This window comes from Sinocyclocheilus anshuiensis, unplaced genomic scaffold, assembly GCF_001515605.1.
Source record: "Sinocyclocheilus anshuiensis isolate Anshui unplaced genomic scaffold, SAMN03320099.WGS_v1.1 scaffold86, whole genome shotgun sequence".
Lineage (NCBI taxonomy): Eukaryota > Metazoa > Chordata > Actinopteri > Cypriniformes > Cyprinidae > Sinocyclocheilus > Sinocyclocheilus anshuiensis.
In genome coordinates, this window is record NW_015547662.1 from 1,009,684 (window position 1) to 1,027,183 (window position 17,500).

At 35.4% G+C, this 17,500-nt stretch overlaps 1 protein-coding gene across 1 annotated transcript in view; it reads right to left on the minus strand.

Annotated features, from left to right (window-relative positions):
- LOC107702328 (zeta-sarcoglycan-like) overlaps positions 1-17,500 on the minus strand; it is a 189,711-nt gene that overhangs the window by 17,789 nt on the left and 154,422 nt on the right. Inside the window, exon 6 of the mRNA XM_016504608.1 lies at positions 16,493-16,565. Within this exon, the coding sequence (XP_016360094.1) occupies positions 16,493-16,565 (73 nt within the window). The remainder of the gene's footprint in view (positions 1-16,492; positions 16,566-17,500) is intronic.

Here is a 17,500-nt window from a genome sequence, read left to right on the forward strand (position 1 = left end):
ATATATATATATATATATATATAATATATATACTGCATATGAAGAGTTCAGATGCAAAAGCCTCTAAGTGCCGTCTAAAAATGTATTCTAAAATTATAATTTTTATCAGGCTCCTATGGTTAGGTTCAGTAATTTTACTTTAATGGCAATGTATAGGTCCTTTTCTATGCCATTAAAGTGATATAACTGAACATAAATATAGGAGCCTGATAAAAATGCTCGTTGAAAATTTAAGACGGCACTTAGAGGCTTTTGCTTCTGAATTCTTCATATATATTTAGGATTCTCTGATTTACAGAAAGTTCAAAGGAACTGCATTTCTTTGAAATGGAAATCTTTAACATTATACCTGTCTACTCTTTCACTTTTGATTAATGGAATGCATCTTTTCTGAATAAACGTATTAATTTATTTTAAAAAACAATCAAACTGATCTTGAATTTTTGAATGATAGTGTATTCCTTTAAACGCACAATGATACACCGATGATATTAAAATAAATAAATTAAAATAACATATATTGACTTAATTTGTAGCATCAAAGCACAATATAGCCATGGCGTGGTGAGTTGACTGAATACAGAACAGCAGTCACTTGACCTAATGGTTCCCTCTTTTTTCCCTCTTTTCTTTCCTTCCTTGTTCTATCTTGCTCTATCTGTAAGATCCCATGTCTTCTGAAAAGAAAAACTCAATCAAACCATTGATTTTCTGTTTCAGCATGCTCCAAAGCAATTTAGCAGCAAAATGGGACTTGATTTTATATGGAAGATAAGAGAGGCCTGCTTTAGTCTCTTATCTGCCTTATTCATTATTCCGCCAGCGAATTCATCCATTCAAACATACATCTTGACCTTTTCTGCCACTCTGACAAATTTATGCGGCGGGATATCTGTTACAGTCATATGAAAAGCAATAAATAAATATGACTATTTCGAGTTTCACACTAACATCACATTTATACTCCTTTTGCTTCTACTTGTTGGCAAATTTTTGGTCTTTGTTTCAAAATACATTCATGAGGTGGTGCTCTGACTAGCATTTTTCAGCTTTACTGAGCCAAAAAGCCAAGGGAGTTCTAGAAAAGTCTAAGAATTCAACAGTGAATATTACTGTGATAGAAATGTAATGTATCTGCTAGATTCACATTGTGAAACTGTAGCTCAATAGGACAGCAAGACTCAAATGTTGTGCATGTACGCCATATGAATACATATGTAGAGCTCTGAAGCATCTGAGGTTGAAATCCGATTACAATCTTACGATTTGAAAATCTTATGCTACTCCAAAGTTGCCTTTTATAGTCTGACTTTGGCTGCCACAACATGTCAGGCAATTTCTATGATGTGCTTTTGACGTGACTAAGATGTGTAAATAGATACAAGTTCATACTAAGAGTCTTCGCAGTTTTTCATATTAAAGCCTGGAATTTGTGATTTCAGATCTAGATCGGTTAAATGCAATATGGATGTAATTTCTTTAAAAAAAAAGCTTTGAATTGCCAAAGTTTTAGTAACATTTACGCGCATACACTCTCAGAAATAAAAAGGTACAAAGCTGTCACAAAAGCTAAAAGGTACATCTTTGCACCTTATGTACCAATAAATGGTACATATTAGTACCTTAAATGTACACATTACCATCCTAAAAATACATTTTAGTACCTAAATTGTACCCTTTTTGAAAGGGTATCGCCCCAGTAACAGTTTTGTACCCTTTTTCCTGAGTGTATTAAATAGAAATTAAATAGAAAAACATAACATAAATTGTTGATTAAAATTAAATATATCTTTAAATAGTTTTAAAATTTGTTTTCAAAAAATAAGATAAACCTCTCCCTTTAAAAAAAAAAAAAAGTCAGTTAACTTTTTTTTTTTGTTATACATTGTTTCCTACTTTTGCAAACCTTCCTACAATAAGCCACCAAATTAGATTTTCTCCTCTCGTGAGTTTTGTGCGCTTTGACATATCATTTATCACTATGTCTCCAACATGCACATGGTTACAGAAGCTGGGTACTGACTTTTGACTTTTGCGAATAAGACCAATGAAGACATTAAGCAGCTCAATACCAACTGCTAACCTTTGACTTCATGTTCCTCTCTGAGTATTTACTTTTGGTTGCAGCCTTTCAGATTGATGAATGACACTGTACCATGGGTAAATGAACATCAGCCAAAGCCAAAGATGAGAAAAGCGTTGCATTTGACATTTTCAAGCCTCCCTAAGTTTTAAAGTTCCTCTATGTGAGCTTCTTGCTTACTGGGATCCATGATGTTATAGGATAAAACCAAGGGGATTCTTTGAAACTCATTTAGGAAATTTCAAAAGTTTTGCAAGTTAGTTTTGCTGGCGCGAAGCGAGACACATTAAGACATCACTGCTTTGCATAACACGATTATCATCACAATCGTTTCATCATAGAATCTTTAAGTGCTTAAATCAGCAGATAATGGCGCCAAAAATGAGGCTTTCAGGAAAGTTCACTGGAGCTCTTGACCCTCTGAGTGGGTTTCCTTTATAGCTCGCTGAGCTCTTGGCCCAATGGCCCTTTTCCTGTCCTCAAGATTCTCTGACAAATCCTCGAATCGGTCAAAAATTACTTTTTGCTGCCTCACCATCTGCTGTGTGAAATGTGGCTGGGGGAATTGTGGCTGGCAGCAAGACCCTGTGAGAGAACGTAAAGCAATTTCATGCCCGTGCGCATCCATTGCTGATAATTTAATCGATAGCGATAGAACTGTGGGACCGCCATGGTCAGAGAGGGAAGTAGGAATAAGGTAGGCCCACTGGGTCTCTAAAGCACTGCTGCGGCGAGGAAGGAGGTTACAGGAATAAAGGAATGATACTGTATCTCATTTCACTCCTGTCGAAGAATATCATTCACTCGAGTGAGACTGTGCATCTTGGGAAGTCACCACATCAGGGCCGCTTCAAAGCAAGATGTTAGAGTAAAACAGAGAGAAAAAGAGTGAGACAGATAGAGACAGTTAGTGAACAATTTACAATATTGTTCACCCAACTCATACTTGCATGTATAATTTTTGCCATACACAGTTCAAAAGGTCAGTACATTAAAAAAATAAAAATAAAAATCCAGTACATGTTTTTGAAATGCTCACCAAGGCTGCATTTATTTGATCAAAAATACAGTAAAACAGTAATATTTGAAATATGATTACAATTTTAAAATATTTTACAATTTAAAACTATTTTATTTTTCAACATATTTATGTAATTTTTTATGTAATTTATTCCTGTGATAGCAAAGCTGAATTTTCAGCAGCCATTTCTCCAGTCTTCAGTGTCACATGATGTTTCACAAATATGTTGATTTGGTGCACAACATTTCTTACTATTATAAATGTTGAGCACAGTTGTGCGTTTTTTTTGGTGGTATTTTTCAGGATTCAGCGAATAGAAAATTCAAAATAAAATCAATATTAATTTAAATAAATGTCTTTAAATACCTTAATAAAAGTATTAATTCCTTAACACCTTACTGACCCCAAACGTTTGAAATTTTTTTTTTTTCCTTCAAAAATTCTAAATACTACTACTACTACTAATAATAATAATAATTTTTGAAGAGTACTCAGAATTCTTTCAATGATATGATGCATATACCTGAGTGACTTTCATTCTGTGGAAAAGACCGATGACAACAAGGGCAATTTACTAAACGGCTCAATAAATGTAAAGGTCACCACCACAGATCAATATGACGCCGAAACCACACATATCCTTAGGTTCGAAATCATCTTAAAATTAAGTCTATGCTCTTATGGAGAGAAATAAACTACTTCACTCATCCATACTGACAGTATTAGGGATGGGCAGAGAGGTACAGCACTATAGATGCCAGAATAATCCCTGTGTGATAAAGTAATCAATGGATTTGAAGGTCAAGTCCGAGGGGTGGATGTACTCAATGTCTGTATGAGTGGAAGGTAATTTAATGTGGATTTGAGAGGGTCGCGTTGCCAGGATCACACCTACAATGAATCTCAAGTATAATCATACATATGCAACTGACACTCATATAAGTCTGTGCTATGATAATTGAAGCACCTCAGTAGTATCTCTTCAAGCCTTCCAACTCTCAAGTCAATCAAATTTAATTTCAAGGCACGATCATGCCCAACCAGTCACTCACAGGCGCAGGGTCACAGCTGCACTTTTGTCATGATTTAGAACCATCTTGCTCTACCCAAACTTGAACCACAACCAATATGAGAGAAGAAAAAAAAAATGAATGAGAACTCAAGAGCTGGAAAAGCCAGGTATGAGATGATTCTTGTCAGATGCTTGAAAGATGAGTCTAAGAGTGGCCTTTAGCTGAAAAGATGGAGAGAGATAAGAATCCATGGTTAATGTCCCTGACTGGGGTCACATATATATGTGAACCTGGAGCACAAAACCAGTCTTAACTCCCCCTCTTGCATCAACTCTAATAGCTGACGACTTTGCCACATTTTTCATTAATACAATTAAAAACATCAGTGCACAATTTTCCACAACACAATCTGTCAAGCACATCTTACCAGCAAACATACACTCATTCACATCCTTCTCTTCACTCTCTCAGGCAGAAGTCTCCAAACTCATCCTTTCTAATCATCCTACTACTTGTCTGCTTGATCCTATTCCATCTCATCTCCTTCAAGCCATTTATCCTGTAGTTGTACCAGCACTCACTCACATCATTAACATATCCCTTTACACTGGTGTTTTTCCCTCAGCATTTACACAGGCTCATATAACCCCACTACTTAAGAAACCCGCCCTTAACCCATCTCTTTTAGATAACTACAGACCGGCTCCCCTTCTTCCTTTCATTGCAAAAACACTTGAACGAGCTGTGGTCAACCAAGTCTCTGCCTTTCTCACACAGAACAACCTCCTTGACAGCAACCAGTCTGGTTTCAGAAGTGGACATTCAACCGAGACGGCCTTGCTCTAAGTTGTTGAAGCCCTAAGACTGGCAAGAGCGGATTCCAGATCTTCAATACTTCTCTTGCTGGATCTGTCCGCAGCTTTTGACACGGTTAACCACCAGATCCTCCTGTCAACCCTATTGGCAAAGGGCATCTCAGGAACCGCACTCCAGTGGTTTGAGTCTTACCTATCAGATAGGTCCTTCAAAGTATCTTGGAGAGGTGAGGTGTCCAAGTTGCAACATCTAACTACTGGGGTGCCTCAGGGCTCAGTTCTTGGACTTAACAAAAGCAAAAAAGATCTCTAACACTAGCTTGCTCTATTATTTTTCTATTCTATCTGTTTTCTTTTTATTATATTATTATATTATTTAAAAAACCCTGGCTACGTGTTAGTTAAGCTAACTGAGACTTGTTATAGCACTTGTATATCATTGCTCTTTTGTTGATTTTGATTGCTTCCATTGTCCTCATTTGTAAGTCACTTTGGATAAAAGCGTCTTCTAAATGACTACATGTAAATGTAAATGTAAATGTAAGTCGCTTGGGTATATTTTTAGCAATAGCCAAAAAAAATATTGTATGGGTTCAAAATTATCGATTTTTCTTTTATGCCAAAAACCATTAGGATATTAAGTAAAGATCATGTTCCATGAAGATATTTTGTAAATGTCCTACCGTAAATATATCAAAACTTAATTTTTGATTAGTAATATGCATGGCTAAGAACTTCATTTGGACAACTTTAAAGGCGATTTTCCTCAGTATTTTGATTTTTTTGCACCCTCAGATTCCAGATTTTCAAATAGTTGTATCTCGGACAAATATTGTCCTATCCTAACATACATCAACCATACATCATTGGAAAGCTTATTTATTCAGCTTTCCGGTTATGTATAAATCTCAATTAAAAAAAAAAATTACCCTTATGACTGGTTTTGTTGTCCAGGGTCACATATATGGTTTGAGAGAGGGAAAAACAATTGAAAGAGGGTTTAAATATCTCTTGACAAACAGACCAACAAACAGCTAATATCAATCTTGTTCCTTCATCATCACAATGCATTTTGTTCACTTTGTATCATTAAAGCAATGTGAGGCAATAAAGACTCACTGGAGGAATGATATATGCACTGTGTAAGTACTTTAGAAAGAGAAATGTGGTGCAGAAGACATACAGTCACAGATGTAATTTGCCCACGTATGCCAAAATGGTCGAAGGACTGTGTCTATTTCGACTGGAGATTCAGGTGTGCAATAAATCTACCAAAGCCTCTTCAAACCCCCCCTCAAAAATCTCCCTCGCTCTTTCACTCTCTCTCCATCCATAATTATGTTCTAGAGAGGAAAATGCCGACTGTCTCATCTGGATTAAGCCTCACACAACTGTATTCAGTCACACAGTCTGCAAAACAGCAGCTCTTTTTAGTCCTTCAGATGGGCTCAGCTATCACTTGAGCTGTAATTCACAAACTGGATGGATGCTTCTTTAACCCTCAGTGATCCATGCATTGATATCCATGGTGGATTATTTTTTCACCTATAAAGATGTTTTTAGGAAGCAATTACATTTCAAAAGTTTTGAACACAATTTGGTACACAAACGTATTTTATAAATGATATATTAAACAAAACGCTTTTTTTTTTTAGTTACTTGGGTTAATAACCATAATTGCAGTGTAGGCTCTGCTCCTTATTCCCCTGATAACACTGTTCTTCATGTGGCAAATTGTGGCAAAATCATGGCTTTTTAATTAATAAACTTATACTGAATAGATTAAACGATTACAAAAATAGAGATTAGCCAAATTAAATCAAATAAATATTTATTGGAAATTATGTAATATGTAATTGCTTTATACAAATGTATGCAATTCTGCTACGCTGGGTCTCTAAGTTTAATAAATATACTAGTTAAACTAAGACTAAGTAGCAGATGTTAGTGGAGACATTTTACTCTCTGTAGGGATGCAATTCTTAACCGTTATTAATTTTCCTACCACTCTATTCAAAAGCTGTAAATGTAATTGGTCTCTAAACACTCTAACCAAGACAACCAAGAGACTCATCTCCCTAAGCAACATTTTAGGCATCATCGGTGCCCTTCCGATGTAAAGGCTGCTCCAAACAGTAGGCAGCAAATGCACCATAGCTTGTATTTGTTGCTGATAAGGTAATCCCAGAATGCACTGGGGTAAGCTCTGAGAAAATGATCACCCATGAAAATTTCAGTTTTAAACGAAGCTATATTTTATTCAGTGTCAAAAATATTGATCGAAAATAATCATCTAATTAAAAATGTGTATGTTTTATTTTGTCTGATATTTGTGTGTTACGCATTTATTTGTACTGAGTCGTTAGCTCAGCAGCATGATTATTGGAATCGACTGTGTGTTAATTACTGTAAGTCTTGTGTGTTTCACAGTCAGAGCGCTACTTGTGTGCTGCCTGTGTGAATTCCTGCCCATGAAGAGCATTTCAAATCCGTCTCTTTGAGGGTGTTTTTTTTTTTTTTTTTGGTTAGGATGATGCCTTTGAAAATAGCTACCTGTGTGCACAGTAGAGAGTGAGATACCACACAAGAACATAACCAAATAAGTTTATGTCTTTGAAAACAAGTCCTTGGTGGACAACAGCTTAACATTTACAAGCAGATGTTAACCACAGTAAGTGGCTTTACTGGAATGGGATGAGGCCTTGCCAAATCCTTCTGGTTTTGCTACTGCTAATCTACTGGCATGATCCTGCATATCATCATGGATTTTATAATAATAAACTTACTGGACAGATTAAGTGGTACAAAAAAAAAGAGTAGTCTGTTAAAGACAAAGCAAAACAAAATATATACTGTATATAGTTCAGTCATGAAACTCTAGATAGCGCAGGCGACGGGTTGTTAACGAAACCGAGGATATTCAAAGAGTTAAACGACTTGGCACAGCTGATTGGTTCATGCTGCATATGCAGCCAATGAGCTTACTGCCTTGCATTTATATGGCTGGCTAGCATTCACTTGAGATTCCTGCAGCGCGCCTTCAGAGTTTCTCTGAATCCCTCAACCTTACCCAGCTCCACCTGTATAGATCTTCTACTGTTTAATTTATATGATATTTGTGCAGCAGCAGTATGTCTTAAATACTCATTGCACCATATCACCATATGCATTGGCAGTAGCAAGTTCCTGTACTTGCTTGCAGCAGCAGCAGCAATAATCTACAACTACAGCAATAACCAACAGCAGCGGCAATTTAGCAGCAGCGTAGCAGATCTATTCCGCCAAGACCAAATACATTAGCATTGTCATATCCATCACCATGCTACAATCTTCAGAGAGTTGTCATGATTTAAAAATAAATATATTTTTTTGTAACTTGGGTCAATATCTATCATCAAATGCTACAGCTTGTGGTGGTATAAAAGGTGTTTTCTGTGAAAAAAAAAACAACATTACTGAAATTGAGGTGGAAAAGAAATCAACAGAGAATTTATTTTTGTGGCTTTAGATCAGTGTGGACTCTAAGAGAAACTCCCAAACTCTCTCATCAGCTCTAGGGCAGCTGGATCAATTCTCATCGTATTATACCCTGCATTAGCTGGCAGAGTTAACTGATCGCTCATGGCAAGAGTCTGTTGCACTCTCACCCTACCCACCCTTCGCTAGGCAATTAGCAGCATGACCAAACCCTACTGTTGGGCAAGGGAGGTGGAAAACAACAGCGAGGCTATTACAAGTCTACTTAAACTTGGTCCATGCCCTTCATCAACACCAACTGAGCTGACAGTGACTACACAAAGGTCTGAAAAGAGAGGACTGTGTGGCGGTGGAGAGTAGGAGAAAATGGAGGCCATCCAAGCCATCTCAAATGGTGGCAATCTTTCTTTGTCGGAGATTGTTGCTTAATTAATGAGAGCCCGAGGCAAGTTCAAACCTCAGTGCTGAGAGGGAAGCATCGAACTAAACATATGAAGGCAAATTACCAGAAATTTGCCAAGAAGAATGAAAGATGGAAAGCCAGTAGCAGCTGATTGGAATGGTGTTCCAGCAATATAGAGCCATTTTTTAATAGACTGCAATCAAGCCTTTCTCAGTGATTTGGATGCTGCTCTGTTATCTATAAAAGTATACAAAAATATGTGTCAATATAAAATAGGCCAATGCTAATTGGGATTTATTTAATGTAGTGATTACTGCAAATATGAAATATTATATTTGATCGCATTATTCAAACAGCAGCACACAGATTTGATTAAAGGGAAAGTTACTCAAACGTGAAAATTTTGCCATTTACTTTCTCGAGTCATTCCAGTTCATTCAAATCTCATTTGTCAGAACTTCAGACTAGCATCTCAGTATCACAAAGAAAATAAAACAGTGTTGAGGATTATATAAGATCTGTGGCACATCAAGGTTGTGTGGCTTTTTTAATGCTTCCAAACAAGATGAAATGAAATTTGAATGAAAGACTACAGAAACAAACGATGGCTATGTTATGAATAGACAAGCAAGTATCAGTCATTTGCTGGGTTTCACAGCAAACAGATTTCAAGTAGCAAAGTCAGCTAAGTTTGAATAGACCGTGTCAATGGCAATCTCACAATTTAACATTTGTTGAACTGTCTTAATAGAAGAACTAAAGCACAGGAAGGATTCAATTTGACTTTATTTTTATTATGTGAAATAAAATGTCAAAATCAAAGTCTTTGAAATGCAAAAAACATTAAGGACGTACAAACCCTTCTTTTCCACACAATCAAATAATATCGATAAATGATGATAAACAATGATACATTAGCTTGAAATCTGAACCTAAACTGTCACTGCTGCCCCTTCAATCAATCAATCAATCAATCAATCAATCAATCATTATTATTACTAGTGTAATCTAACCACACGCTGTTATGGGAAATATACATGGGTAGTAGAAACAGAGACATTTTACAAAAAAGTTTATACTTTCTATGCAATAAATCAGCAAAAATCTGTTTTATGAGCAAAACTGATCTCTGCACAACTTTAAAATCTCAAATGTCCTTTAAAAGGATAAAATATATTTTGAGAAATGGCCTCCAAAATTGTTTTGTAACATTTTTCAAAATATCTTCTTTTGTGTTCTGCAGAAGAACGAAATGCATGCTTGTAACAACAGGTGAGAAACTGATTTTAGAAAATTATTTTCATTTTTGGGTGAACTACCCCGTTAAAGAAAGTAATGACAAATTCCCGGATAAATTATCATTACCAAAAAAAAAATGCATTAAGCTCTAGTAACACAAAAATATTTTATCATGACAATTAGAACTACTTAACCATACATTTCACTCAAACTGCATGGATCAGGTATCATTTGTTATTAACAACGAATCACTTAGGAGTGTTTTAATTGAAAAGGGACGTTCTGCATTCTTTAACATTTGCTTCAACACTAAGTCACATTTCATTACTTTGCCATTTAATTTAATCTTTTATCTAAAGCCACTTATCAAAAAAAAAAAAAATGTCAAAATCAAAGTCTTTGAAATGCAAAAAACATTAAGGACGTACAAACCCTTCTTTTCCACACAATCAAATAATATCGATAAATGATGATAAACAATGATACATTAGCTTGAAATCTGAACCTAAACTGTCACTGCTGCCCCTTCAATCAATCAATCAATCAATCAATCAATCAATCAATCATTATTATTACTAGTGTAATCTAACCACACGCTGTTATGGGAAATATACATGGGTAGTAGAAACAGAGACATTTTACAAAAAAGTTTATACTTTCTATGCAATAAATCAGCAAAAATCTGTTTTATGAGCAAAACTGATCTCTGCACAACTTTAAAATCTCAAATGTCCTTTAAAAGGATAAAATATATTTTGAGAAATGGCCTCCAAAATTGTTTTGTAACATTTTTCAAAATATCTTCTTTTGTGTTCTGCAGAAGAACGAAATGCATGCTTGTAACAACAGGTGAGAAACTGATTTTAGAAAATTATTTTCATTTTTGGGTGAACTACCCCGTTAAAGAAAGTAATGACAAATTCCCGGATAAATTATCATTACCAAAAAAAAAATGCATTAAGCTCTAGTAACACAAAAATATTTTATCATGACAATTAGAACTACTTAACCATACATTTCACTCAAACTGCATGGATCAGGTATCATTTGTTATTAACAACGAATCACTTAGGAGTGTTTTAATTGAAAAGGGACGTTCTGCATTCTTTAACATTTGCTTCAACACTAAGTCACATTTCATTACTTTGCCATTTAATTTAATCTTTTATCTAAAGCCACTTATCAAAAAAAAAAAAAAATCTGAGACCAACCAGAGGTAAAATGCACCGCTTGGGGGCAAAATGATGATTGTTCATGGATCTGTATCTATTTTAATCTACAACTTTTAATCTACAAGCCTCCCTTGAGCTTGTGCTCCCACTGAGTGTGTGTTCATTCATCAAAGCCTTGTTACACACACACAAAGCTTGCACTGACATTAGCTCATCAAAAGTCTCCACTCTCAAGTGTTACTTTGAAGGTGGTCTGTCCAACTCTTGCTGAGGGACCTGTGAGAAAGTATATCAACAGGATGCAATTGAACTCTCGGTGAAACCATATCATAAGACATTATCCTTTAATAGACTCTATTAAGCCATGACATGTTCCATTTACTTTAACTGTGTAATTCTGAACTCTAAGAGGGACAGAGACACTGAGACTGAAAGAAGGTGAGTTAAAGATGAGGGAGTGCTGGACAAACATTCGTTTACAAAAGTTTCATAAACCAAGACGACATAAAGCTGGTTCATAACTCATTATGTAGGCTCATTTCAATTGGCTGTTAAGCTCAGTGATAATGAACACACTTCGATAAAACAATAATTAGGAGAAAGCGAACTAGATTATATGTTTCCTGTTTCCGATTTACAAATTAATGAGGGCGAAAGCAAAGTGAAACACACAAAGCATGTAATAAGCCATCAATCCACACAAAATGTTGAAGGAATGTTAATGCACACAGGCCAGTCAGGATTATATCTGAAGAGAACAACCAGAAATGCAAAGTGAGGGAGGAGGAAAGAGATGAGAAACAGTGAAGGAGTAATGATGAGTGTGTGATTATCTGCAGATTTTCACTATGGCATTACTTCACAATCAAATTGTCTGCTCTCAACTGTGAAACAGACTGCAGACCGGGATGCAATTACTGCAATGCTCTTTATCTGTCCCAGAAAACGAATGTGCGAATGTGTGGATTTGTTGGTAACATTTTGAAACTATTAAAAATTATTTGTTTAGGCTAGGGACATTTAATCTATAAGAAGCCATGGACCCTCAATGAACGGAGACACAAAGCACAGTATTTAATACAGTACAATGTAAAAATCTTTGCGCATTAGTTGCTTTACAAAAACATTTGTTTTAAGACTAACACTTAGCTTTCGCTTTAGTGTGCCAGTAGGCATTCTTTTTACAAATACTGTAATAATCCAGTGAGCTTATTGTATGTGCAAAGAGTCTGACAACAGACGATAGGACCCACACAGAAATCTGGGTAACTCTTTATAATAACTTTCATTAATAAATCATTAATAAACATTATATGATGCTTAATGGATCATTAGTTAATATATATTCAAAGAGTTAGAAACGTGAGAGAATGTGCTTGTTAATGTTTGCTAATGAACTTATTAAACATTAGCTAATGTTTAACAAATCATTATTTCATGTAAGTTAAAATGCTTACAAATGTCATTACTTTCAGTTCCATATGATCAAGCACTTATTGAAAATCTACAAATGATTTTAAAAGATGTTATATAATGATATATATAATGATGCCTGCTTTCCTCTTTTACACCACCTACACACACGCAAGTCCGGTGAGAGAGAACAAAGCCAATAGTTGTGGAACTCCAGTAAGTAAGGCTGTCAAGGCTATTTTATTCACTTAAATATCGGATGAAGTGATTATTTTCTCTTTAATACAGATGATGTCAATGTATTTTTCGATGAGTCTGCTATGTTGGCAATAGGCTTGTTTGAGATGCACCTCTGCAGTAGGCGGCTGCAGTGAGGGGAGGAGTGAAATAAGCTCAGGCAACACGGACAGTTCTTGACAGAGCGCAATATCACGGTTGTCTGAACCAATGAGCATTAAGCTGTGTCGTCAGTCAGTCGTTTCCCACCATGCTTTTGATCAGCGCAGTCGGTGAAGAGCAACTGCACTCGACTGCGCAATCCGACACAGCCGCCTCGCCGTCGCGAGAGTTTTTTGGCACATGTCAGCGTGACATCAGAGCAAGTCGGACGTAACTCGGACACTTTTCTAACCGGAATGCATTTGGCACATGTCAGCATGACATCAGAGCAAGTCGGATGTAACTCGGACACTTTTCTAACTGGCATGCATCTCGCGGTGATCACCGGTAATCGGTTCTGCGCAGATTTTGCTCATCTCAAACAAGCCTAATAATAACATTACCTGCTTGAGGGAAAGGGTTGCCAGGTTTTCAGGTTTTGCTACTCAAAACTAACCCAAACTATCCGCATTTCGAGGGGGTCCCCCGGTAAAAATCGCATTCCGTGGGCTAAAATACACGTTATTGGGGTCGCTTCAATCTGCAGACATGAAAAACAACCCGCGGCAACAGTGATAAAATAGCGCAATTCCACAGGAAAACCGCGGACTTGGCAACACTGTGACGGATAGTAATGTCTACAACAGACACGAACGCTGTCTCGGCGCGACCACAACAACTTTAAGTTGTCTAATTTGGCACGGTCTCCCTGCTGGACTAATAGTAGTAAGCCATTCCTCTGTGTATACATATCCTTACAAGTACAATTTTAGCTGTATTATTTGTGTCCACTTCAAAAATTGCTCTTGAGAAATGTTTATGTTTATTGTCTCCCCCCAACTGTTAGATGAAATGTACGCCCCTGGGTAGGTTTAAGGGTTGGTTAAAGGGTCAACAGTGTACAGGGGTCAAGTTGATTACTATAAAGGAACATGGTTCAGACTGCTTATAATATATTGTTTTGATAAATGAACGTATTTTCTTTTAAACATTTGTTTTCTCCTGTTTATTTATGATTCAAGGAATATCCTGTTTAATGACATACTGAAGAGTAGTATAATAATGTGAATGTTGAGGCAATAAAATTGCAATCTGTTATGTCTTTAGCAAGCATTTAGCTAAACTTAACCAGCCACCCTTTACACAAACCTTGTTACATTAGCTAAACGTTCAGTGCCCATAAATATACTAAATGATTAGTAACTGTTAATAAACATTTAAACATGATGAATAGTTTCAACTTTAGATTGGTTACTGCAAAAACATGAACAAATTATTAATAAATGTCTAGTAAAGAGGTGTGAATCGAGTAAATTCAGGTTTTTCATGACACTTTTTGCCATTGAGATGACTGCTCATAAAGGTATTAATGATTAGCAAACATTTGCAAATGATGAATAATTTCCACTTTAGATTGGGTAATGTTTAGTAAGTTCATTAGTAAACATTAACAAGAACATTATCTTAAATTTCTAGCTATGTGAATATATATTAACTAATGATCTGTTAAGCATTACATAATGTTTGTTAATGATTTTTAAATTAAAGTTATTATAAGGTGTTACCGAAATCTGATCTCACCGTCATCCAGTTAGTCTGGGATTACATGAAGAAACAGAACCAACTGAGACTTCAGCCTAAATCCATATAATAAATGTGGCAACTTCTTCTAGATGCTTGGATTTATTTTAGTTAGAAAAAAAAAAAATAATTTTTGTGATGCAAAGCTGAATTTTCAGTATCATTACTGCAGTCTTCAGTTCACATGATCCTTCTGCCCAAGAAACATTTGTTATCAGTATTAATTTTGAAAATAATTTTTGCTCCTTAATATTTTTGTGTAAACTGTGATACACTACCACTACCAAGTAAGATTTTTCTGTTTCTTTTTCTTTTTCTTTCCTTTATTTAGCAATGACACATTCAGTGGATCAAATTGACAGTAAAGGCATTTATAATGTTACAAAAGATTTCTGTCTGTTTTATGAAAATGATGTTCATTGAACTTTCTACTCATCAGAGAATTCTGAAAATAAATTATCACAATTTCCACAAAAGAATGTAAGTCGCAAAAACTCCTATCAACATTGATACTTGTCATTATGAGTGCTGATAGGAGTTTTTGCAACTTACATTACATTACTAATAACTGAGCACCAAAATAACAATTGAGTATATTAAATCTTAAGGATTTAAAAAAAAAAAAAAAAAACTTCCAAACTTTTGACTGATAGAACATATTATTATGAAAGCATCCTCAAGTGCCTAAAACTTTTAACTGTACTGTACATTGCAACTAGGTGGTAAAATTGATCTAAAAATAATTGTTCCCACTGTCACACTAAAGCAAAAGCTATAAGTAACCATTTAAAAACAAATGTTTTTGAGAAGCATTTAATATGCTTAAGACTTCCGCATACATTATAATGTGGGTGGAAGAATTAAACATTTCACTGAACTTCAGTTTCTTAGCTTTAGCTTTGGATGAAGTCAAACTAATACATGTTTTATATTTATACATTGTGTATATATATATATATATATATATATATATATATATACATTGTGTCTGATCAAACAATCACTGGCAGACCCCTGACCCTCCAATGGGTGGTTATAATATCTGCAGAAAGTTTATACACTGCTGCTTTTTAACAGCTATAAAAGGAATATATATTTTTTTTTACCCATAAATGGTGTAGTTACAGCATTGACCAGCAGGGGCTACGTGGACAATGCTAACTAGCCAAACCTTGACCTCTTAATGGTTCAAATCCTGCTCAATTTTTGCCATTAAGATAAGAAACGGAACTAAAAAGGGTCAACACTCTCATTGAAAGCTGAAATTGTAGTATAAGATGTCACTATCCCTCCATTAACCCAATCATTTCCCCAATTTTTCTAACGATGAAAGCAGATTTGATCCCGGTGCATTTGCATTATGCAAGTTCATAAGCGATTGGAAAGCACCCAGCAGTGCTCCATCAAACCAAACTGGGAGGTAAAAGCTTTTGGTTCCCCTCAGTAGCCTGCCTACGTGCGCTTAAAGTGACTCCATCCATCATGACACTACATCATTTCCTGTAGTGATAATGTCGGAGTTTGGGGGAGTGAGAAACATCGCAATGTGTTAGTGACCTATTGGACATCCAATCAGATATCGACTAATGCAGACGGAAGAGATTAGATCAATCTGATTGGCTGATCCACCAGTGATGGATTGGGCATGTCAGAGAGGTCGCGTCTTCTTTCTCATAACAGAGTGTGAATGGGACAGTTTGTCACTGAATATTGAGGATATAAAGCTTCTATGGACAATTATGAAGTGGGCATTCATTAAGTTCATGTTTTATGACTTTGCTCTATTCTTCTGTGTCTATCCATTCTCTAGCTCTTTACCCCTCCCCCTCTCCCTCTCCCCCTCTGTGTAAATCACACATGGAATGATACTGTTATACATTAAGAAATCATGTCTTACTTCAGGTCTTGGAATGGTTCAGCTCGAACATGTGGCGTTTCCACTGAATGACTAAACACAACTCCCTCATTGCCTAGAGAGATAAAGAGAAAAACAGAGAGTGGCAAGTCATATAGTTGAACTAGAACTGTACAACATAAATAAATAAATAATTGAAAAACACATAAACCCACAACAAATGTCACAAAGTGTGAATATACATTGCCATACAACTTTGTGAACAAATGAACATTTGTGAACAACCATTCAGTTACCACACTTTTAAAATGACAGAAGAACTTTATGTTGTAAAATACAGCTCAGTATATTATTATTATTATTATTTTATTTTTCATGGAATTAATTATTTTATTAAACAAGGATGCATTAAATTGATCAAAGGTGACAGTGAAGACATATATACGGTTTATTTCAAATAAATACTGTTCTTTAAAACTTTTTTATTTATTAAAGAATCCTGAAAAAAGTGTCACCTTCCAAAAAAAAAAAAAAAAAACACATTGATTAAAAAAAAAAAACAATTGGAATAAATTAAATAAAAAAGCACAAACGATTTTAACTGTGATAATAATAAGAAATGTTTCTTGAGCACCAAATCAGCATATTATAATTATTAATAAAGGATCATGTGACACTGAAGACTGGAGTATTGGCTGAAAAGTCGACTTTGCCATTAATGGAATAAATTACATTTTAACATTTATTAAAGGGGTCATATGATGTTGCTAAAAATAACATTATTTTGTGTATTTGGTGTAATGAAATGTGTTTATGCGGTTTAAGGTTAAAAAAACACATTATTTTCCACATACTGTACATTATGGTTTCTCCTCTATGCCCCGCCTTTCTGAAACGCGTCGATTTTTACAAAGCTCATCAGTCTGAAAAGCAAGGTGTGTACCAAACAAAACCAGTAAAACCCATTATAAACGAGGCATTTGTTGCATACAGTGGGGACATAATTACGGATTATAATGATTTATACTGTCTTTTTACGCGTTGCGTTGC